This window comes from Passer montanus, unplaced genomic scaffold, assembly GCF_014805655.1.
Source record: "Passer montanus isolate IOZ18808 unplaced genomic scaffold, ASM1480565v1 scaffold13, whole genome shotgun sequence".
In the NCBI taxonomy this organism is placed as follows: Eukaryota; Metazoa; Chordata; class Aves; order Passeriformes; family Passeridae; genus Passer; species Passer montanus.
In genome coordinates this window covers 10850530-10874544 of record NW_024359832.1, presented here as the reverse complement: position 1 = coordinate 10874544, position 24015 = coordinate 10850530, and the positions used below count along the sequence as shown (strand labels likewise).

The 24015-nt window shown below is 40.6% G+C and overlaps 1 protein-coding gene across 4 annotated transcripts in view; it reads right to left on the bottom strand.

Moving 5' to 3' along the window:
* Positions 1-517, bottom strand: part of CCDC149 (coiled-coil domain containing 149) — a 52052-nt gene extending 51535 nt beyond the window's left edge. For 2 of the 4 annotated variants that reach the window (XM_039698985.1, XM_039698986.1), the window contains exon 1: positions 271-517. In XM_039698985.1, the coding sequence (XP_039554919.1) occupies positions 271-315 (45 nt within the window). In that variant the 5' untranslated portion in view covers positions 316-517. The remainder of the gene's footprint in view (positions 1-270) is intronic. The other 2 variants (XM_039698987.1, XM_039698988.1) reach the window with 1 other exon arrangement.
* Positions 518-24015: the final 23498 nt, after the last annotated feature.

Below are 24015 nucleotides of genomic sequence, written 5' to 3'. Positions count from 1 at the left end.
CGCCGCACGGCCGAGCTGCCGGCGGGGCCGGGCCGCGGGGCAGAGCGGTGGGGCCCGAGCAGCACCTGCCGAGGGCTCTGCGGGAGCGCCCGGGGTGCGTGTCCCGGAGAAGATCCTCCTCTCCTTACGTGCGCCTCCTGCATGACAGCCCGGCACTGCTGCCATGCCAGGCCCTGGGCAGCCAGACTTCCCTGAGGACTGCTCCATGAGGGAAGCGGCATCAGGGAGGCTTTAGTATTATATACGTGTGTAACAAAATTATGTACTCACTTGTGTTGAGTGTGTATTGTAAACCACAGCGGGAGGACAAGGCATCCACTTTCTCAAAACGTGATAGTGGAGCACTGCCCACTTTGGGCACAGATCTCCGTTGTTGCTCAGTTCACGGAGGTGTAAATAACCTAATGACTTGATCTGGATTCTTTATTTCCCGGTTAGCACAGAGGTTCCTCCATCAGCTCCTCACGTTCCGGATGCCTGCTCCAGCCGTGCCCTCCGCAGCTGCCGCGGGTACAGCATCCCCACAGACCAGGTCTGCCGTGACCGCCTCATGTGCGATCTTTAGTGTACTCCTAACACGGCGAGTATACGTTTTCCAGGCAGAGTCCAAGCCTAATTGCATGGAGTATTCGAGCAGTTTAACCCACAAGTACTCTTTGTTTTAAATAACACCACAAACAGCACAAGACAACTTGATAAAATATGCGTGCCTTGTTCCTTACCACAATTTACCCATTGTTAAGGTTTGTTTGTGTTTTGCTGTCTAGGCACAATGTCCTTCTGTTCTCCAAAATGGCTTGGAGAGCCTCATTTGACAACTTCACATCCCTTTGAGCATATGATGCCTTGGCCTTGCCACTGAGAACATTTCTGTTCCTGGTGCTTAATAATAGCTTATATAGAAAGAAACATAAGCCATATCTAAACTCAACAGGAACTCTCTCTGAGTGGAGGAATATAAATTTTAATAAATGCCTGTGGTTATCTCCATATTAAAGTGGAAAAAAAAGTCTAGGAAAGCAGCTAGCTTTAGTGTGGAACTTTAGCTGAATAGTTTAAAAGTTCACCTGCAAATTATTAACTTAGACATTTTCTCCAAATTATGAACCATTTTCTCCTCTCTTAGCTGTTCCTCATCTCTAAGCATTCTGTAAATTTAATGCTGTAGAGGATACATTTGTGTTTGCTATTTGTCCATATTTTTCTGTGGTTTACGTTGTCATGTGTGTGATATATTCCAATCCTGCATCTCCTTGCAGGCTTCTCAGCAAACTGTTTCTGAAAACAACACCTTATTTGAACAGGCAAGTAGCAAATAAAGAAAATTAAATTAACAAGACCTATAATTTAAACCCCTGCTTAAAAGAATTGTTAATTGTATTAGAAACTCAAACATTTTCTTAGTGTTGTTAATAGTTAAAGTTATATAATTGCTAGTGCGGATGAACCAAACTGAATCTTTTTCCCAGTTCTGCTTCTCATTTACAGAATTTCTCTCCTTTGTTTTCTTGGTTGTGTAGCATGCCGGACTCAGAATACTCTTGCAGAAAGAGCACTGCTTTAAGAAAGATAACCCTTCAAAAGCCCTCATTTTTGAGGGATGTCACTCATTTTAATCCCAAATATGCTCACACTCCTCACAAACATAAGGTTTTAATTTTTATTGATGATAACTATTCAAATGAGAAGTAAATATTCAAGAAAGGTTATTAAAACAAAAGCAACTCTCAATGTTTTCAGCTCTTATGATTTTATCAAAAGGCTGATGAGAGCTGGTGTTTTTCAGAAAGCCCAAGCTTTTGTATGAGAATAAACATTTTCTTTTGAAGTAAAAGTAAGATTCAAGGGAATAAATTAAAAATAAGCTGAAATGGGCCTTGAGTACATTTGATAGGATCAGAAGGAAAATAAAAGAACCCAAATATGTATTTTTTAGTAGTCCCTTTCAGTTCCTGATATCAAAACTTTTGTCAGTTTCTTTCGCTTTTCTGTTCCTCTCTGCCGTACTTACCCGCGGCTACTGCAAAACCCGGTGTAACAGTCCCAGTTGGAAGCAGGCTATTTTTCCAGCCTCTAGGCAGGAACAGATTGAGATATGGGTCCTGTCATAACTCAGGCAACCAAGTTAAGAAGATGACAGGAAAGAAATACTATCACCCTAGTTTATAAATAGGAAACTGAAGAGAGTAGTGATTGCCTTGCCCGAGAAAACTGAAATTTCAAACAAAACCATGAAGCAAAATTAGTCTGCTGTTTTAACTGCAAAACTAACTGGGTGTCTTGTTTTTTTTCCTGTCTGCTGCAGTAACTGCTTTTGCACCATTGCCTTGCCAGTATTAGAAGAACACAGTGAACGCCTGAGACAAAAAATCATCTCTCAACCTTCCTCTTCAGCTACCATCCCGTTGTCTTTGTCTCTAGATCTGTTATCTTCTCTTTCTTCCTCTATACATTCACTAGATAAACTTATCTGCTTCTAGTGTTTCATCTTCCTTCTCTGCAATTCTGCTTTGTGATCAATCTTTCCCTTAGTATCTTGATTTCATCTGTCTTTTCACCAGATTACCCTCCACTCCTCTAAGCATTTTCTACATTTCATTAAGAAAGCTCCAAACTTTCTGAAAAACTTTTTTTTTGGCCTGGACAAATTACACATTCAGAATCAGATCTAAGCTACTGTGTCTCATTGATGCAAGTACTCAGGTAAACATATGTAAGAGATTTAAACGGTTTTCATTTGTATGAGATTTAATCAACATTTTAAAAACACAGCTTTCAGAAATCAGCATCTTTGTCATAAATTAAGAAAGAAAATAGCCTGGGTTTGTATCCATGGGTAAGCAAATGAAGGGATTGCTTCAAATTTTGCAGCCTCTTTTTGTCAACATTTGTCTGCTGCACTAACACCATCATTATATCTATGTCCAACTGTAAGGAAATATATGAGTAAAAACCCAGTGTAAATCCTTAAGATCTGGACAGGCTACATAATTGAAATGTAATGAAAACATGTAGTGCTTGTCTCCTGAAGGATGATTCAATCTGACTCTCAATGGATGTTTCAGGGTTCCATTTAATCAGGGTTTAAATACCTCTGAATGAGAATATAACCTATCAAAGATAAAACAATAATTTTTGTGCTCTTGGTAATTTATATTGGCATTATTCTATTTCATGTGCTTGCTAATCTGATGATAACCACATGCTCAAGACTTCATGCACACATTTTGGAGGAATGTGTTTGTTGAGGTTACCATTACCTTTAGGTTTTGTCTGTTCCCATGTTTGTTTTCTTTCCTTTACTTTTGCCTTTCGTTTTTTAGAGGCTGCTTTTTGTCCATTTATATTCCAGCTACACCTTCTCAATTTTATCAGGTTCATTTCTGGTTCCACTTTCCTGTATCAGCTCTTCTACTTCACCATGCATGATCTGTCAGCAGGACAACATGATCTGCAGATCAGAAGCAGTTTAGCAGTTATTAATTTGTGTTGAATCCTTTTGTGGGCAGCCAAGTCTGTGAAGGACACATCTTAGGCAAACAACAAAGATCACTAAAATTATGGTGTTTCTCTTTTCCTTTTCAATGGTTTTGGACTTTCAATATATTGCTTTCCTTTGTGAATTAGATACTTCCTGTAGCATTAAAATTGAAGGCAGTCTTTATTTTCTTTTTTTTTTCCTTTGCTTTTTTTATGCTATCTTATGACTGTTAGTTGGTGCAACTGAATACTGGAATTTAGAGCAGAGTATCTCTTTCAGAGAGAGAGTGGAAAAAAGAATTTTGGGGAAGAGACAGGAACAGACTATGATCTGTCACAAACCAACTCTAGGATGAAACTTGGTGTTGAGGTCTGGCCAAAGGGGGAAAACCAAGGCAAAGCAGCAGTTAAGAGCAGGGAGTGCAGGGAGTGAGCAGGATGCTCATGGAAAGAATTGAGAGGAAAGTTGTAAGATTGTGGGACAGAGGAGAGACTGCAAGTTTGGAAACAAAATTATTTTGGAAATGAACAAACACAAGGGAACTGTCCTAACTTTTAGATTTTCTGAATGACTGAAAATCCAAAGTCAAGAGTGTTCTGTTACATGGATTTTCTAATACTAATATTTTATGCATAAGTTCATATGCAAGTGCTTTGAATAATTTTGTTTTAAAGCCCAATTTCTCCAAAGCTCAGTGATGTTGCAGCATCTAACTCTTAGGCACACTTCTGTCTAGAGAAACTTCTGGCCTCCAAATACCAAAGTCTTCATTGGAAAACAGCTGATTAGGTTCTTCCTAGCTTGCCTAGGGTGGAAATGCTCAAAAAATGGGTTGCATGGTGGGCACAGGTGTTAAAGCAGGTAAGCAGCCCCTAAAAACTGCTAGCAAACACTCATTACATGGAACTGTTCAGTTCAAACACTCTCTTTTGTGGACATACTTAGCCTGGTACCTCGTCTTCAGTGGAGTCCCCCAAGAACACCAGGCTGTGGGTGAGGCTCTGCAAGATGCTGGTGGCATCAAACCCAACTTGGACAAGAAGGCTCTAAGTTCTCTAAAAGCATCCATAAAATTAATAGGTTTGATCCAGGCTGTATTGAAAAAGTTCGGCACGGTTGTCTGTCCTAGTAATAGCAAATAATCATGTAGGGTTTAATAACAAGTTATGTTCACCAGCAGAATTTGTGGCTCTTCCCATACCATAAGAATAAGGAAAACTCAGTAGGAACTAAAAGATAGTGGTAAAGAAAACAAGTACAACATCTCAGAGCCTGTTTTAATGCTTGACATTACAGTTGAATAGAGTTAGTGTAAATGAGTTCTGTTTTCCCAGAGGCATCAAATTCCTCCTGTCAAGACAGTCTCTCAAGAGAGACTTGAAAGTCTCTCACTGCCCTCCTGCATTATTATTATTTTCCTTAAAATTTTCTTGGTATTGATGTAACTAAAAATTGAGTATAATATCAGAGAAAATATTTTGTCAAGTGACTTAGACAGGCACAACTGATGGATACTAAGCAAACATGTACTGCATTTTATTTTCCTCTGAATGCACTACAAAAATATAAAAAAAAGTTCATTTTACTAAAAATCCAGGTGGTAAATTCACGCTACTTTCTGGTACTATGAAATTGAAGAGTGACACAGTACTGCCATCAAATCTGACATATGAGTGATTTTTCAGACCTGTAGGTTCAATTTTCAACTGGTGGGGTATGTCAAATCCCTGAAAACTGTCAGACCATTGTAGTATGTTTATTGCTGTGACCAAACCAGACTCTTCAGCATGAAGACCATCACTTTACATATGTGGTCAATAATACTCAGCAGACTGTAAGCAAAGAACAAGATAGGATACGTAAAGTACAGCCAGCTTGATCCTGTTCTTTCCAGTCAATTTAGAGAGAATAAAGAAAGAAAGCCCACTTGCAAAGAACAAAAAAAAAAACGGAATTGAAACAGAACTTACTGAAAATATCACAGAAAAATAATTTTTCATTTGAAAATGTCTGTCTGGAAAAACTCCAAAATTTCTCAGCTTTAGTGTGAAGTTTCTCTGGGTTCTTGAGGAAATTTCCCATCAAACCCTGACTGTATGCTTTCAAATGGCAATGGCACTGAGTTAAGTTTGCCTGGTTTATGTTCAAATTACACAGACTTTTGGGACTTCAGACTCAGCCTTTTTTAAGTGAAGTTTGGTGAGCATTCTCTTACCTCCCTAGAAACTTGTCCAGTCAGTAAAAGCAGTTGAATCAAGGAACTGAAGCTTTATTTCTCATCCCAGAAAAGACTGTAGTAGAAAGGATATAACTTCTCTCTCTTCACATAAATACTTAGATATAAAAGTACAACAGACTTAACAGAAGTAATTAAGGGGTCTGTTTATATACTTCAGTTTAGAATCAAATAGAAAGAAACAGAACCTTCTAATTACCACAAGAACCATTGGAGTAGATGCTGTTCTAGAGTGGCTGTCTCTTTTCTTTGCCCCTGCTGCTCTCTTGTATGGGGAGAAAAGAGTCTCTTTTCTACATATTTTCCTTTCTGAATTCTAATTGTTCAATGTCACATAATTGCTCTTACACCTAGTACTACCAGGTAGCTTAGGAGCATTTTACAAGTATATGCTTCCCCTTTAGCTGCTCTGGACAAGAGGTAGATATGTAAAAGTTGTAATGTTAGGGTTAGGATTAGGTTATGATTTTACTAAGTTATTATTCCAGTGAAAGTAGATCTATAAATTTAATTTGTTTAGTACTGCTTGATCTACCTTTGAATTTCATACCTTTTTTCCTTTTTGTTCTTGATTTGTTACTGTTTATTTTAAGTTTCACTGAGAATGTTTGTTTTTTTCCTCATGCTTGTTGGCAACTGAATCAATTTAAAATATAATCTTCTGGTCCTAGTGAGAGGTCATGTGTGGATGCTATGTTTACTTATTCACTCTGACAAATCGTGGAGGCATCAAACAGTCAGTACCAAGAAGAACTCCATAAAACTAGATAAGGCATTGGCTGAGGGCTCTGACTTGTGTTCAGCAGTGGACAGAAATCACAGGCTGAAGTGTCTCTCCCTGGCCCTTGCCTTGTTCTCCAGAGGCAACTTGTAGGGAGAAATAAAAATTATGAAACATCTTCTGAATCACAATTTGAGCCAAACCTACTGAAATGAATGAAAAAGTGGATTTCAATCAATTTGTACATGTCATGCATATTTCTGGTACTTTCTTTAGCCATCTGGTTTACATCTACTATCTTTTAAAAGTGACATTCCTGAAACCTGCCAGAAGAGCACAAGAAGTAGGTTTTTTGGGTGTGTACTAGCAATTTGGTATGGTATCCAAAAATAAGGAGACAAAGACACTCAGATCTCATCTGAATAAGTCAAACTGTACATGCTTTTGCCAAAAATATTTTTTTCATGAAGAGTTTTCTTTGGCATAGACTTCAAGGTTTAAATCAATATTGTCGTTAAGTAGAAGTGTCTTTGTTTTTAGAAAAACATTTAAAGGGTGGAATAAACAAAATTAATTAATGCTTTCATCGTTGGAGGTGTGGTCCAAAAGCATCAAACTGTTCAAGCAACTTCAAGGCTGTCCTGGTTCAGGGACAAAAAATAAACCTAAGTTCCATGGTGGAACTTTAAGTGCTATGAAGTGCCTAATTCCCATCAAAACTTTAAGATGTGTAGCCTTTCTCCTTTAAAAGAGGCAGTAACATGTCATCTAACAGAGTGTATTGTGGTCCCTCATTTCATGTTTGAGCCAATCTGTGTACACAGAGAATGAGTCTTTCTTGGAACATTGCTAATTTTAAGACCCTCCTGTGAGCTTGCTGTTCTCAGTCATATTTGTACTCAATTCTAAGCTGTTCCTCAGTCTATTCCTAAAATGAGGAGAAAAAAATCCACTTAGTAAGAAGGAATCTAAGCCTGGCTGTCAAGGTACTTGCTTGGACATTTTGCTGATGGAGAGTGAGCTCTGTACTTTCAATTCTGCATTGTGCATGGGTTTCACTAACAGCACAATGTCATTTTTTTCAACTTCAGTGGTTGGGTAGATTCTGACACACAAGGAAAATGGATCTGTTTCAATTTGGTATTTAACAAGGTGCACAGATGGTGTTAAAAAGCAGGTAGAAGTGGTTAATCACCTGTGAATTTTAGGCATTTTTCTGCTGTCCATAGAGGACTTGAGAAGTGCATTTGCTGCATGGGTTTCTCCACCATGATTTGCATTTTCATGTTTTTTTTCAATCAATCACCCCAGAGTGGCTTGCAAGTCTCTTAATTCCAAAGCAGTGAAGACCTGCCCATGTCCACACTGTAGTGCAACAAATGATTTGGGACCTAAATCGTGTGGTATTTGGTATTCATGTTCAGGCAAATCTGTACCTCATCACACCCTGAATTGTGTCATTCTACTGACACCATCTGTTTCTTGTGCCTCAACCAATTTGTATTCCATTTCAAAAGTTGTCCCCTATGCTCTGCTTTCTGACCTTGTAAATTGATCTCCTGTACAGTCTGTAACAAATACTTTCCTGAAATCTGGATGAATTATGTCAACGATTTCATCTTTATCAATTCAGCAGTGCTTTGAAATGACCCTAATACATTTGTCATACATGATCCTCTTTTAGCAGAACAAGGCAGCTTTCCCTTTACTAAATCACATTCCTAAATGAATTGTAATCTGCCTTATAAATGTTTCCATTATCTTGCTCACTACTACAGTCAGTCTTACAAGTCTGTATTTCATTCGGTCTTCCCAGTGTCTCTTTTTGACAGCTACTGAAGACACCAAACAATGAAATGCCTTTCAGGTAAATATTAAGTGCTCCTTAAAAGAAGGAGAAAAAATTAAAATCTAGTAAGATATAGTCCTGGTGTTCAATAGTAGTTTTAGAGGTTCACTTAAATGAATGGAGAATAAAGGAGGATTTCTTTATTGCTGGCAGTTAGTGGCAGTGATGGATCATGGCATAGACATTCTCAGTATGGCCAAACAATTTCAGTGTATAGAATTTTATATAGCTACAGCTAAAATTCAATGAACTGATTCAGAAGGTTCAGGATAAACTATAACAATAAGTTAAACCCTTAAATCGATTTGGTATTTTAAAAAGATAGGGAGCAGGAGATGTCATCTTCCCTCACAGATCTAACTTTTACTGGAACTGTAAATCCAGAGCAGAGTATTGGTGGATAAGAGTATATAATGTATGATTTAAGACCCATCCTGGAAATCAGTGAGGATTTGAGTACACCAACTCTAAAACATTATCGGAGCATTATAAGGGTCCATCCAGAAAGTTAGAAAGATTTTTTTTTTTTAAGAAAAAAGATAAATTTCATATCTTAAAGAGGCTATTTTTGAAGAGTGCCAGGCAAGATGAGAAAAGAAAATGACTGTGAAAAGAGAAGCAGAGTAGCAGAGGCATAGATAACCACTCATCCTACTATCCTCTCAAGATACAAGCTGAGGATGATTTCTATCAATGACTTCCAAATATAACATTATTCAGCTTTCATTATGTTGTCAATCTAATTTGAATGTAAGTTATTCAGAGCACGTGGCTGTTTTGCCTTTGTGTTTTTCTGTAAAGCGCTGCTCCCCCAAGCCAGGAAAAAAGAGAATTCTCGGATTAGAGGAGATAACGTCCTCATTGAAAGTCCTGTGTACAAATGCTTGTTTTCTAATCACCGTTTTGAAACCTACCCTTGCTACACTACACTGAGAATTTCTTCTTCAAAGTAAGAAGAATTGAAGCTTATTTTTTGCTAACCCTGGAACAGCCTCTCTGCTTTATGAGCAGTGGGAGAAACTCCTGCCAATTTACATTAGATTCTAGGGAAAAAAATACCTGAATCCCAAGGTTTGGCTTTGGTGATGGCCTGAAGTTCAGAGAACTCACAATATTGAACAACCTTCATGTCTGAGATGAAATCCTGAATTCTCACTGAAGTGAAATAGAGTTTTTTCATTGACCTTAGAAAAGGCAAGGTTTCAATTCTTCTTTTTGAGACAGGAGTTATTATAGTTTTTGCATTCTATGGCATGGTTACATAGAATTGAGTGCTATAGAGATAGCCCACAAGTAATACAGAAAATATTATCCCTAGATCTGCAAGATCTAAGAGAAAAGCCAAAAAAATAGCTTGTTATGTGCTGGCAAGTCCACCTTCCTTATCTTAACTCTAAATAAAAACATAAGAGTTTAACTGAAGAACAATTAAAATCAGAGAATATGCCCTTTATTAGCCTACTGAGTAATTTTCTAGATTTCAGCTTCCCTTTCCCATCATCTCCCTCTTTACAATGAATTTACTCTAAATCTCCCTGTTTTTTTGTTCTGTTGTATTTTTCTCCCCCTCTTTGTATGTATTTTTCTTTCTGCTCTTTGACTCTAGATTTTTGCATCTGACTTCATTTTATGTGTCTGTCTGCCTTTGAGCAGGGTCCGACTGAGGAACTAGCTCATAACTATAAAACTCCAGACTGGAGAGGCTTTCCCTGAATCCCCAGATCCACCATTGGCCAACCCATGATTCCAATCTCACTCTCAAACAAGGACAGTGAGCACCACTGTCTGATAGTTACTTTTGGGTCCAGGAGACTAATCCGTGGCTCTCAAAGAGAATTCACTCTGCTCCCTGTGAGCGTGGCTCAGGTGTATGAGGCAGGACTTCAAAAAATGTCAACTAATGCCAGCACAGGAATGGACCAAACAAGATGAATACCTACCATAAAAAGCCAGGGATGTAAAAGGTATATATAGACTTGAGCTAAGCCAGGTGCATTGAACATCCACCTGAGAATACAATAGGAACTAGTTGAACATATGAAGACAAATACTGGCTCCATCTGAACAGAAAAAAAACCCAAAAACAAACAAACAAAAAAACCCCCAACAAAACAAACAAACAAACAAACAAACAAAAAACAAACCCAAAAACCACAAAAACCAAATACCAAATAAATCAGCAACTAAATCAAGAAAAGTTAAAGGGCTAAAAAGAAAAGGAAGCTATTACTTGGGGGAAAGCCAGGGGGTGGTTCTTGCCTTCATACACCAGGATGAACATATTTGGTCCTGGCTGTGGGAGCTGAACTGCCCTAACTGCCCTCTTTTCACAGCAGCAAGAGGTGTGTTCAAGCATGTGATGCAAAGTGTGGCCAGTCCAAGCACAGGGAGCAGGTCAGGTAGAGGTGCTGGTGTGCAGCTGCAGAATGGCTCAGTGGGGAATGCCTGCTCACCAAGCAGCACAAGGCATGAAGGACAGGCATGATGCAGAGGAACAGGGAGAATAATGATGGTTTTAGTCCTTTAGAGATTAAAACACAGCCAAGCAGAGGCTGACAGCTAAAATAATCAGCCTCTTAACAACTTACAAAGGGTGCAGAAAGAACTTGGATGACACCAAGCTGACCTGAAAGCAGCGGAGTCAGAGCACTGGGGCATTACCTGCCAACAAGCAAGTCTGAGTGCAGGCACTAAACACCTCCCAAGCAACAGGAGAAAGCAGTACAGGAAAGCTGAGGAGAGGCAGATTCTCAGGAGAATGCTGGACACAAAGCTACTCAGCTCCCAGCCCATGTGGAGTGGTCCTGGCATGGAAGAGCAAGCTGCACACTGTGCAAACTACACACAGAATCAAGGGTGTTACGTGATCCCACATGTAAGTGAAAAATGATGGGATTTTGGGCTCCAAGTGAGCAGCAGTAGTGTTGCCAGTTCTGTTAAACATTCCCTGCTCAAGGATCCATTCCACATATATCATAGTCTTCCTGAATTTTACAAAAGCTAAACAAGGCAGAAGAAGATACAGGAAAAAGCAAATTATGATAAAAGGATGGAAAAACTTCATGAAGCTGAGCAGTCCACAGGATAGCATTTACCCCATGGCTTATCTACATAAAAGGCAAAGAGCTGTCCTGTCCCATGCAGGCTGTACCTGAGATGTTCTCCCACAGACATCCTGTGGGCAGCAGGGCTGTGTTGGTGTGTGTGACCTGGACCATGACTACCACCCCAGCAAGAGGCCATGGGGGAGTGAACTCCCCTATTGCATCTCCTGTTGTGCTCATGCCTGCCAGTACAGCTACCATTTGTCTTTTCTTTTTAAGGTAGTGATATAAATCGGCTCCCAGGTTTTATACTGGCATAATGTTAGGGTGAGAGCAGTTAGCAACCAGTAGGGGAAAATACACTGCCACAATAAATAAATAAAAATGAGGTGTTCTGTTAGAGTATTGGGGCATTTCAAGCCCCAGGGGTTATTAATGTAAACGAATCTTGTGCTTATTCTGTCAGGGAACACAAATCAATAGTACATGAAAAAATAAGAACCAACAGTCTTAAAATCCCAGAAGAAAACAAACCACACAAATCAGATCCCATTATAGATTTCAGGACCATTCTCTTGATCAGAGAGAATTTTTCTTCCATAAATAAAGTTGTTAAAGGTGACCCCACGTTAGAGTGAGAGTTTTGAATTTACCTCCCAAAACATCTGAGGTGCTTGAAGCACTGTTTTTCTTTTGGATCAAGCCCAGAAGGTCTGAAAATATGGTTTATTTGGACAGCATGTGAAGGTTTGATTGATCCCAGAGCTCTGCTGGCATAAAGATTTATTGAAGTGTGCTTTCAGGAAAGCATAGTTGATTGTCCAGTGCTATCACCATGAGCACCAGATTCCCCACAAAATCTAACAGCTTAGCTATGACTCTAAATAACTAGTACAGAATTTTAAAAAAATTCTATAAAAAGTGATTGCAGTAAAGATAAATCAGTCTTGATACCAACACCATTGGCAATCCAAATATCTGGTATTTCTCTGCTGCCCTGTCTTCGGCTCACCAGAGTCACAACATTGAGGGATTTTCTGCCTCCTTGTCTCTGAATCCTGAGTTTCTACTAGCTCACATTTTCCAAGTGTTTAGAGGCATATGAAAACAAGATGTTGAAACAGAGGAAGACTTTTCCTTGGTCACTTGAACCTTGGCTTTCAAGTGTTCAAGTGAAACACTTGAACAAGGGACATTAATTACGTTAGACTAGTCTAAATTACCTAACTTGCTTCTGATAAGAATGGGTTACAATGTTTGGTTTGAATCAGAATGGCTTTCAGTCTATGAAAAGCATGTTCTGCATCTCACAGGTTATGTGTAGTTCCATAGCAGAGAAATGCAGATTCAGCCCCTATCTGCACTAACCATATTGGTACCCAGGTACCTTACCTTGCTTATCTATGTTTAGAGGTCTTTTTTTTTTCAGCAAGAGAGCATCACTTTAGTCTTTGCACAGCTTGTTATGTTGTTTACAATCTTACTCAGACTGCTGTTGAAAATGCTTTTTCCGTTTTCCCAGTATGAAGTTACAACATGCTGTTACTGTTTACAGCAAATAGGCTGGCATGACTGTGCAAGCTGAGGAGGAACACACATGCAGTGGGAGATTTGCTGTGATGCTTTCACAGAAACTTGAATTATATACTATTTTTTAATAATTTTATTATCAAAATAGCTCATTTTGTTAAGGAAAAGAAAACACCCTCAAAATTATTTGTGGAAAATGTTATGGAAATAAATAATTTGGAAATGTGACCTGCTGCCAATAATCTCTTAAGAACTGGCCTGATTTTAGTGACCTCTCAGAGGAACATAATACTACCTAGGCTGTTTGGAGGTAGTGTATACTTTCCAGGAAAAAAAAAAAAAGGAAAAAAGCACTAAAAATTAGTGGAAGGAGAAAATATAATTCAATTAAATTGCTTCCAATTTCACTTTTACTTATAGAATTCGGTCTATCAGATTCTCTACAAAAGATGTGGTCTAACCTCTAGGGAACTGCCACACTCATGATCCAGAGCAGGAGGCTGCTCTCTGAAGTGGTGAAATTGCTTCTAGGTATTTGAAGCCTATGTGGTATTTTTGTCCTGCCTTCAGTCCTCCAGCATGGTGTGTGTATTCATGTATGTGAACTAAAACATGTTGCTCCCTCTTGGGACAAAAAACCTTGTCAACTAATGCATCAAAAGCACTTTTGTGTCTATCATAAAATCATAGAACTATAAAAACAAACTCTGGAGCTCATTTGGTGTCCAACACCTTGCTCAAAGCATGGGAAATGTCAAAGTTAGGTCAGGTTTGCAAGGCTTTGTGAAGTCTAGTTCTGAGTGTCTCCAAGGGCAGAGATCCTACAACTTCCTTGGGCAACACAGTGTTTCACCACAGTGAATGAATTTATTTCCTTCTATCTGATGACAGAAGAAAGAGATGACCCAATGGGGTGCTTTCCAACCTTACCTGTTCTGTAATTCTATCTAACCAGAATGTCCATTACAGCAACTTGTGTCCATTGCCTCTTGTTCTTTTCTGTGTAATACTTAACCAGGAGAAAATTGTACTCTGTTCCATCTAGCTCTACCCATATTACAAGGCAGGGAGAATAAAGACATTTTGTGGGCATTAGAGCTTCTTTTTGCAGGCTGCCTTAAATTAAATTACACTGTTGATTCTCCATCAACAAAAATAATGGCTGAATTCAATGGTTTTTATTGATGCATCACACTGGTGTTCAGATACAGGATTTCCCATGCCACAAGGCTGCCTTTATAAGGATTAACAAGTCTTCATCTCTGTGGTAGAAATACACTGGATTTTTCATATTTATGAGAAATATGAGGAACTAGTGATACTCACTCTCTTTTTCTTTTTCCTTAAAACATATGTGGCAAAACTGTAACCACTGAAATAGCTGGTTAACTGTTATAAATGCCTTTATATTATTACATATAGGTAGAACCTGTGGATGGGAGATTACTGGCTTGCTTAATTTTTGTTCACTTGAATTACAAAGAGAGTCTGAATTACAATATTTTCTTTAAAAATTAACAGTTCCATTAATCATAATTATTTTTTACATCCATAGGAAAATAATAAATTAGATGACTACACTGATGATACTGGATGATTAGGAAATATGACAAAGGCTGCCACAATTTCTTATCTCTTCTGAGGTGCCCGCTTCTACCTAAGAGCAGTGGAAGAGGTCAGGGCAGCCATCAGACTGCTTGGCTGGATGCTCAAGGGATATATTGGCATCCTGCTGATATTCCTGTCAGTCTGGTCCTAAGTGACTTGATCATGGACCTATGGACTTGGGAAAGAGTAGAAAATGCAACTCAGGTGTTCAGCATCCTGTCCTGAGGCCTAATCATAGGCCGAAGTTGAAGAGCTCCAAGTATCCCTTTCAGCTCCAGTGCACCAGAGATACTCATGCACTCTCTAGAGGAACCTGGGGTGTCATAGCAGTGCTAAAGAAAAAAAAAATTTTAAGGCAGAGACCAGCAGCATTGCTCCTTTTCCAGGTTGGTTGCAGTCACTAGTAATACTAGTCCCTTTTTTCTAGATCTGGAATTTTTACACAACTACATTTAGAGAAGGGAGACTTTCAGAGCACTTGCTTTCAGTCTTGCTTTTTGTAATGACAAGACTATATATGAAGTGCAATGTTCTCAGCTGAGCTCTGGTTCAGGCATTGTTGACTGAGCTGAAATAGCACAAATGTGGTAGCTGTCTAGATATTCACTTAAACATCACCCTGATTGGGAGTACACTGCAGTGCTGACGTGTTCAGACACCCTCCTATACCTTGAGAATGAGGGCCCAAATCCTGGTAGTGGAGTGGTGCAATAGGGAGACAATCTTCTCCCCTGGCTCCTGTGTCATGATGAATAGAAGGGAAGAGTTCAGGGCACTGGTGGGGAGATGGATCCACCATGCAAAGCAGTTAGGATAGGTTTCAATCAGTGCTTCACTGATTCAGTGAACATTTCAGTGGACTACACAAGATGTGACATGGCCTTGCTTTTTTTCTCTTTGTTCCATTGAGCACATGTGCTGTAATTTCTTCAGTATCTACAGGAGCAAACCCTGAGCTGCTGCAGTGTAGGGGAAAGGGCAGGAGTTGGGAACCCGTGGAGTGAGGCATCCTGTTAACAACTAGAAGGAGGGGCAGGGCTTAGGTCATGGACCTTGGCATGGTCGTGGACCATGGCAGAGGCAGCTTTAGCATCTTGAGGTCCCAGAGGGGAGGATGTGCCCCTGCTTCATGGGTCATGAAGACCAGGACAAATCACCAGTCCCTTGAGGACTCAGACTTGCCAGCACTGCATAAGCATACCATTAGTGCCTTTAACTCTGAGTGTCACTTATGTGCTAGGGCTCTTTCATGCTTCCCTTTCCTGTTTGCAGAGGCTTGTTTAATTTTGCTAACGACTCTGAATGAAGATAAGGCCCGTGTGTGTAATAACAGACTAAAATTAAACTTCAAACAAATTATCTGTTAGGGTTTAGGAAAATCTTATCTGGGGAGGAATTAATCCTTGCAGCTTGTTTTGGGGCTTTAGCGGGCCACCAGGGATTTGAAAGAGAACAATTTTTCAGGCTGGAATATACACAGCAACTGGAACAATGTGCATAATTCCGTGGATATGATAAAAGAGAAAAAAATCCCAAAAAGGCACATAAACATCTGAAGTTCTGCTCCTGAGCCAGCATGAACTGACTGCAAACTAAATGCAGCTGTTGAAGATCATCAGCTGTCACTGTCAAAGCCCTGGTCTCTTTGTGACTGATGTCCCTGCTTCCTTTGTCACTGTGTATGAGGACAATCCTGTGAGTCAGCTCTTATGCCCTAGTGCTGCCTGCTGCAGGGTTTGGAAAGCAGCCATTGCACCCTCCCAGTGACATCAGGTTGCTCTGAGAAGATGATGTTGCTCAGTCCAGCATATTAATCAAATCAACACAGAGGGGGCAAGAAGTGCCCGTGGGGGTTACTTTGCTGCAGAAATGCTCAGGTGGCTCAGCCTGCTGTTGCGAATGGGATCAGAGGTTCCCATTCAAATGGGGCTGGCAGAGACTGGGAAAATCAGCCCCATTTGAATGCTACCACCCCATAAAGGTTTGAGGGATGTAGTCCCAGGAACAATTTCAGACTAACACTTTAGTTCTGCTATTGTCTGTCTGACAGACAATAAAGAAAAAACAGGAAGACCTCTCAAAACATCTTCTTACCCTCATACCACAGAGATACCTCAACTTTCCTTTTGCAAGAGGTTCCTGGTAGAGGTCTTTCATCTTTTTCCATTCATTTTTTTCTTTCTTTCATCTTAGCTGTCCACACCAGTTGTAGGGTGAAAGAGCTGTAGGAAGAGGGAATAAGAGAGAAAAGGAGCTTTAACAGCCAGGAGGAAATAAATGGGTGGTCTTTGGAATCATAAACTAGACCAATAGTGAGGAAAATCACAGGGGGGAAAGTCCAATATTTACTGGGTTTTTTTATTTTCTTAAACAGATTTTTCTTGCAGTTCTGGGGGCATATATTTGCAGAGTTCAGAGTGAAAAGGCCTCTCACAACTGCACAGCCATACTAGAAGAGAAACTGCTGGAAAACATTGTCTTAAATTTTCATTATCCTCAACCACACAATGGGGTAAGATACAAGTCTTAGGTGGAAATATGCAATGCCTAAACTCTGAAAAAGTTTTCACAGCATATGTTGTATATTCCAATACTGTTTTGGGAATATTTGACTACATTGCCATACTGTCAGATTGTTATGATTTGGGGTACTTAGAGCAATCAAATGAGTAATATAATAGGCTAAACCTGCATCCTGAAATGCCAGAAGACTGAATACACCCATTTGTTCAAAACATCTGACTATATTCCCTGAAGCTGTTTACAAAGAGGAATATCTTGCTTGACAGAAGGGAATGCAGTCACATGCTCAGAACACAGCAGGAAAGCATGAACAAATGAAGAGCAAAACATCCATCCTCTTTGATGGGTGGTTTAGATTCCTTCCCATCCATGTAGACAACACCTCTTTGGCCACTCTCCCTTCCCACCCATCCTTCCCCCTTCATAATTTTCAGCAGTAGTCCTTTTGTATTTGCAGGTCTGTTTCCCACTTGAAGAGCCCCAAGTCACTTCTTGACCTATCGTAATTATGCAATTTATTTGGAAGTTAAACAGCTGAGGCCTCACTGAAGTCCAGCTCTGCTGTACTCCCCAGCCAGCACCATCTCAGCAGTGGTACCTGTTTGCATGCTTACTCCACCCTGTCTCTAGGCCTGGGCTGCACCAAGAGAGGAGCAGTGACGGCTTAGCACAATGGGTGCTCTGCCTGGTCAGAAACCACCTCTGTCTGCAGAACAGGCTCCCTCCACTACCTGAGCTGCTCTTGACCCTATCTTGCTTGTCATAAATCTCAGGTGTCAACAGAGGAATTGAGAAATAGGGAAGGAAAGATTTTTTGAAATAATATTTTCATTTCAAAGAGTCTAGACTAGAGACAAGAGGTTGAGTAGTTTGGTGTGCTCATGGTATAATAAACCAGCTCTTTTCTACCTTCAGTTTCCATCTATAACACCCATATAAGTCTTGACAACAAATGTCATATGTTTTATTGTAATGGATATTACTTGCAAAAGGCAAATATGTTTCCAAAGGATTGAATTTGCTACCATGGGAGACAATGTTAGTAATTTGGGGTTAAATACAAAGAGACAAAAGAAAGCTCTCTTGTTAGAGTAAATACAATCTCACTGCTTTGCATTCAGTTTTAGAAGGTTCATGAATATCTTTGTTTTCTGTAACCTTGCACGTTATTGAAAAAGATCTTTCATTTGCTTCTACTCTTTGCAATTTCTTCAGATATTCTATTTCCTTGCATCTGCAGAAACTGAGCTGTTTTTTGTGTGCTTGACAAACCATCAACATCTGCATGTGAAAGATTTCAGAGAGAGAAGAAACAGTAAAAAACCAGAAGATAGAATCCTTTCCTAATCGTTTTTCCTTTGATTTTCAGACACTTGTGTAATAGGATATATCCAATGGTGAATTTTTCTGAAAATATATTTAAACTGAGCAAATTCAGATTTGATTTGTTGACACTAGAGAAAAACCTCAGTGAAAGAAGTAGTCTGTCTTGCTCAGAAGCTACCTCAGACTGAAGCTGTATTTTGATTTGAGAGCACAAACAAAAATAGGAAATTATGCAGGACTGATTCCTTGTGGAGGTCAAACCTGTAACTGGAGGTGGCAGACTGGCACACTGAGGTGGCACATTTCAGTGTCTAGTCAAGATCATGCTGCAAAAAGCAGGAAGTGTGGAAGGGCACTGTGATCATCTGGGTATCTGCTTTCCCACACAAAATATTTTGTAACTGTGCTGTGCCTTGGTTTCTCAGTGACAATTGCCAGGTTTTACCAGGTAAAGGAAGAGAAGGCCCAAATCCCATCCTCGGGGTTTGTACCAACTGGAACAATCTTCCTCCCAGTTAATCTTGCTGAATTGTTCAGGTAGATTAGGTGCTTCTGAGGGAAATTTGCTTTGTACATAATAAGTTAGAGGAGCAGTTGCCACATGCTAGTGCCTTCCCCAGGTGGGAGGAGCTGCTCCCCAAGGAGCTCCCATTTTCTGTTGCTTGGAAGAATTTAAATCCACTGCTTATAACATTCTGTCTTTTCCCCAAAGACCTGGGCACCCTCAGATGCTGCCTGTGTTAAATAACCACCCATCACTTCCAAGAAAGGGGGTTGCTGCTCTATTCTCATTTCAAGTGTGGGCTCTGGAGAGCACCAGGACTGGGATCCAGACCCTGCTTCCCCTTGGGACTGGGGAGGGTTGAGCTTTCCTATCACCTAAGCTGTTACAAATAATAGAGGGTCTGATAAGCATTCTCCTTAGCCCATCCATGGGGATGTCAACAACTCATGAGTTACCTCAGATAAAAGGGCTTGTGAAAGACCATTTTTTACAGTTGTTATGACTCTAGATAAATTCTACAACGTTTACCTCAGTGTCAGTGTTCATGGATAACTACAGATAGTTGGTGTTCTTCAGCTTAAAGGGTAAATCCTGAGCTAGCTGTCAGTGTGGACAAGTGAAGGTGAAATACAGCAGGGTACCCATAGATGAGCCTGAGACCTTTTTAGTGAAGACAAACTTCATGCCTTGGGCTGCACTTGGGAGCAGAAGTGACTCACCCTCTTTGCTAAATTATACCACTATGTGGGGCATGCATCAGACTTTAGCAAGCTCCTAGTTATTCCAGAAGTTAGTGTGCTGTGCCAACTCATTACTTCCTAAATAGCTCCAGTGTCAGTGCTGAGTGGTGACTTAAGTGACTGCTGACATTCACTAAGGTCACTAAGCTGGGTCTATACTTAGGAACACTTTGGTGCTGCAAATGACATGGAATTGATTTAATCTATACAATGTCTTGTCTCTGATGATCCTTCCAATCACAGGTCTGACCAACATGGACAACAAAGGTAGAAGACAACATGAATATTCAGCTTGCTAACTAAAAGCTGGAGAGGCCTCTCAGTAAAGCAAACACTAAAGACAGCACCCATAAGGAATTGAATAGTGGCTGAAAATGTGAACATTCCTGCATTTTTTCCTAAGGAATCTAGTGTGCCTCTAATGATGACTGCAGTAAATGTGCAGCATTTCTCACTGCAGAGAGCTCTTGTTGATTAGCACAGCTCGCTCTACAGCTCACATATTGCAAATGGATCCTTCCCTCTCAGTGCTCACTGAACTGGATCACCCTGAAAAGGCCCAGTGCCTATGGCCAGATGACAAAGACATGTACAGCTCCATTTGGCAGCCTTGAGGTTTCAGCATCTTCATAAACTCCCAAATTCAAAAGGTAATTCTCACCCCCCCTACTCCTACAGCTGTTAGCACATCAGCAAGTAACTGCTGCCAAAGCACAAGAAACTCTTTGTTCTCCTCTGCCCACCACACCAAAGGGTCATGATTGGCTCCAGCTGGCCCTCATTGATAGTCTATCAAAAATACCAAATACAAATTATCCTCAGCTGACCTGCAGATGTTGCTACCAGACACCCTAAAACAATAAAGATAAATATCTCAGCTGTCATTTAAGGGGAAATGGCATATGGTTCTTCAAGTCTGATGATTCAGACATAATGATCTCCCAGCAATTATGAAGATAGAGGCAAAGAAAGAAAATTGAAAGAAGATAAACTCTCTATTACCTTTCATTTTACCCCCAAATCTGTCTTCAGCCGTGTCTGAGAAAAGCAGAGGGACCAATCACTATTTGTTACTAGCAAGGCAGCACAGGATTGGCAAGTATGCCCACACATATGTGCATTCTGTTTTAAGCCAAGGGTGCTAGAAAGGTATTAAAGTGTCAGTTTGTTCTGTATTTCACTTTATTCTCTTGGCTTAGGACAGGTACATCCTTAATGCACATCGAAACAAGCCATGTGAGAGCCATGTGTCTCCTGCAATGCTGGAGTGGGCTGGCTCAGGCACACCAGCTGCCTGCACCTCTGTAACTGCTCCATCATGTGGGGTGGGACTGGAATTCAGCATGGGTGAGAGCACAGCCCTCTCCACATAATTGTCAGCCAGGATTTGTTTATCCTTTTACAGCTCAAAAAGAAGTGAATGTTGTTGTTTGTTGGGGTTTTTTAAATTCTACCTGCACCCATCCTCAGCCAGAAGTACACTCCAAGCTCATCCACTCTGTTTTTGCAACAGAGAAGGAGACCTGGCCAGGCTTTCACAGTCCCAGCTGTGTGGGGGTTTATAGGACAACCTCCAAATATCACAAATCATAAAAATCAGGTGGTAGCTATTCCTCTGATAGAGGTAGCTGCAGTAAGTTTGTGGGGAGTAACTGCAGAACTCTGTAGTTACTCACTTCATTAAGTCTTAATTGTAACGATTGCAAGGTGCAACCCAAGCACCACAATCAGATCCTGAGGTGACAGAGGCACAGATAATTGTAATAAGCCTTCCACTGAAATGAAAGGCCTGTAGTTTTCTCCCCAGATGCTAATGGCACAAAGCAGAGTCAGAAAATGCTGTCAGCAGGAAGAGGAGAATATGGGGACCCAAGAAGACCCCTGGGCTTCAGAGTTTGCAAATAAATAGTAGGCAGATGCCATTAACCAGAGTGGCTGATTTAACTTGTGTTTTCTCTGCCTATTTCTAACTTGCTCTCAGAAGCATCCCAAGTAAACCTACACCATCCTGTCCTCATTGTTTTCCATAAAACTCTGAAAAAACTTTTTTCCGTACTGCCAAGACGAAAAAGAAATAAACAGAAAAGAGATATTAATCCACATGCAGCTCTCTCCATGCATGTGCCAGCCCAGGCTCCATTATGTTGACCCTGCCAGCTTTGGTTGGTGAGTACTTTCTTGACCCCTTGGCCTATCATTCATGGGACTAAAATGAAGAATTAAGTGTCAGGGCACACCTGCAACTGGAGGATGAGTCAGCCCCAAGGGGCTGCTGAGTCAGAAGAACTGAAACAGCCACTGAAGTTGGAAAATGAGCATTCTTGTACAATCCAGTGCTAATGTCCAAGCAGGAAATAGAGATGAACTTTGGAATAGAAGTCAACAATTACAAATGAATAAAAATGGGAGGAATGATACCAGAAGCCCTTCATTCTGGTGATGTCATGGTACCCAAATGCCCTTCAGAAATGCAAATTGCCTACAATGTAATAAAAAGGGCATTTTCTAGAGTGTGCAGAGCTTGCATAGTTTAATTAAGCATAAACTAGGGTGACTCTTGAAAGGAAAATGATGTGGATTGCATTCTGTGAGTGACCTTGGAAAGGCAGTTATAACTTTCTCTACACAGCAATTAAGTAAACTCTCACTTCATATGCTATCACTCTTATTCCTTTCCTTTATTTAGAAACATATATTTTATTCTCTCAGATTCCCTGATCTCACACTGATTTATCTCTGTGCTCAGAAAATGTGATTTGTTTCCCTCAAGGTAACTAAACATTTGTCTACAGCCTCACCATCTCTAGTTTTCTAATCTCTACTTCAATATTGCTTATATTAAACTTCTGGCACCTGCTTTTCTTGCTTTCCACCAAATTCTACCTTGTCTACTTCACTGACATGGCAAAACTGGCATAAGGAGATGCCTATAGAAATTTCTCATCCAGTCTTTCCAAGACCAACCTAGTGGCCTTCTCTGATGGAGTGATTGTGTCAATGGACAAAGGAAGAACTACAGATGCCATCTATCTGGACTTCTGTAAAGGCTTTGACATGGTTCCCCACTACATCCTTCTCTCTAAATTGGAGGGAGATGGATTTGATGAGTGGACTGTTTGGTGGATGAGGAATTGGTTGCATGATCACATCCAGAGGGTTGTGGACAATGGGTCAATGTCTGGATGGAGATCAGCAAGAAGTGGTGTCCCTCAGGAGTCTACACTGGGACAAGTACAGTTTAATGTCTTCATTAATGACATAAGCAAAGCAATCGAGTGCACCCTCTGCAAATTTGCCAATGACACCAAGCTGAGTGGTGCTGTTGACACAACTGAAGAACGGAATGGTTATGCAGAGGGACGTGGACAAGCTCAAGATGCAGGCTAAAAGAAATCCCATGAGGTACAAGACCAAGTGCAAGGTGCTGTACCTGGGTCATGGCAACCCCCGGAATCAATACAGGCTGGGGGATGAAGGGATTGAGACCAGCCCTAGAGAGAAGGACTTGGGGTCACTGGAGGTTAAAAAGCTGTACAAGAGCCAACAGTGTGTGCTTGAAGCCTAGAAAGCAAACTACATCCTGGGCTGCACCGAAGTAATGTGGCCAGCAGGCTGAGCGAGGTCATTCTCCACCTCCACTCTGCTCCAGTGAGACCACACCAGCCATGTGGTTCCCAGCAAGGGAAGGTCATTGACCTATTGAAGCAAATCCAAAGGAGGGCTGCAAAATGTCAGAGGGCTGGAGCATGTCTCCTATGAAGACAATGAGAGGGTTCGTGTTGCTGGAGAAGAGAAGGCTCTGGGGAAACCACATTGTGTCCTTTCAGTGCCTAAAGGAGGCCTATAAGAAAGATGGGAACAGTTTTTGGTAGAGCCTGTAGCAACAGGACAAGGGTAATGGTCTTAAACTAAAAGAGCATAAATTCAGAGTAGATAGAAGAAATTTCTTAAGACAAGCGTGATGTAACACTGGAGCAGGTTGCCCGGAGATGCGATGGATGCCCCATCCTTGGAAATATTCAAGGTCAGGTTGGACAGGGCTCTGAGCAACTTGGTGTAGTTGAATATGTCCCTGCTAATGATGGGCATGTTGGACTTCTCATCACTCAATTCTGGGGCAAGAATGGCAATGGCTTAGGGGGAATAGGTAGTGTGGGATAGATTAGGTTTTTGTGGTTGCTATTTGAACTTCTTTCACAGTATCAGTCTCTTGTTTTGTGGGGATCTAACATCATGTGGCCAGCTGGTTTTGTTGATTCCAAAGGTCAGTTTTGAAGTCAGTTAGATCATCAAGCCTGCAGTTTCTCATAAAGGAGGCTGACTATATGTGGAATGCAAGAATTATCAAGTGCCTGGCTTGCTAGGAAGTAAAAAAAGAAACCCAACCAGTGTTATAACAGCTCAGCTCCATTGCTACTGAGACAGGGAGTGAAAAAGAAATCTCAGTAATTC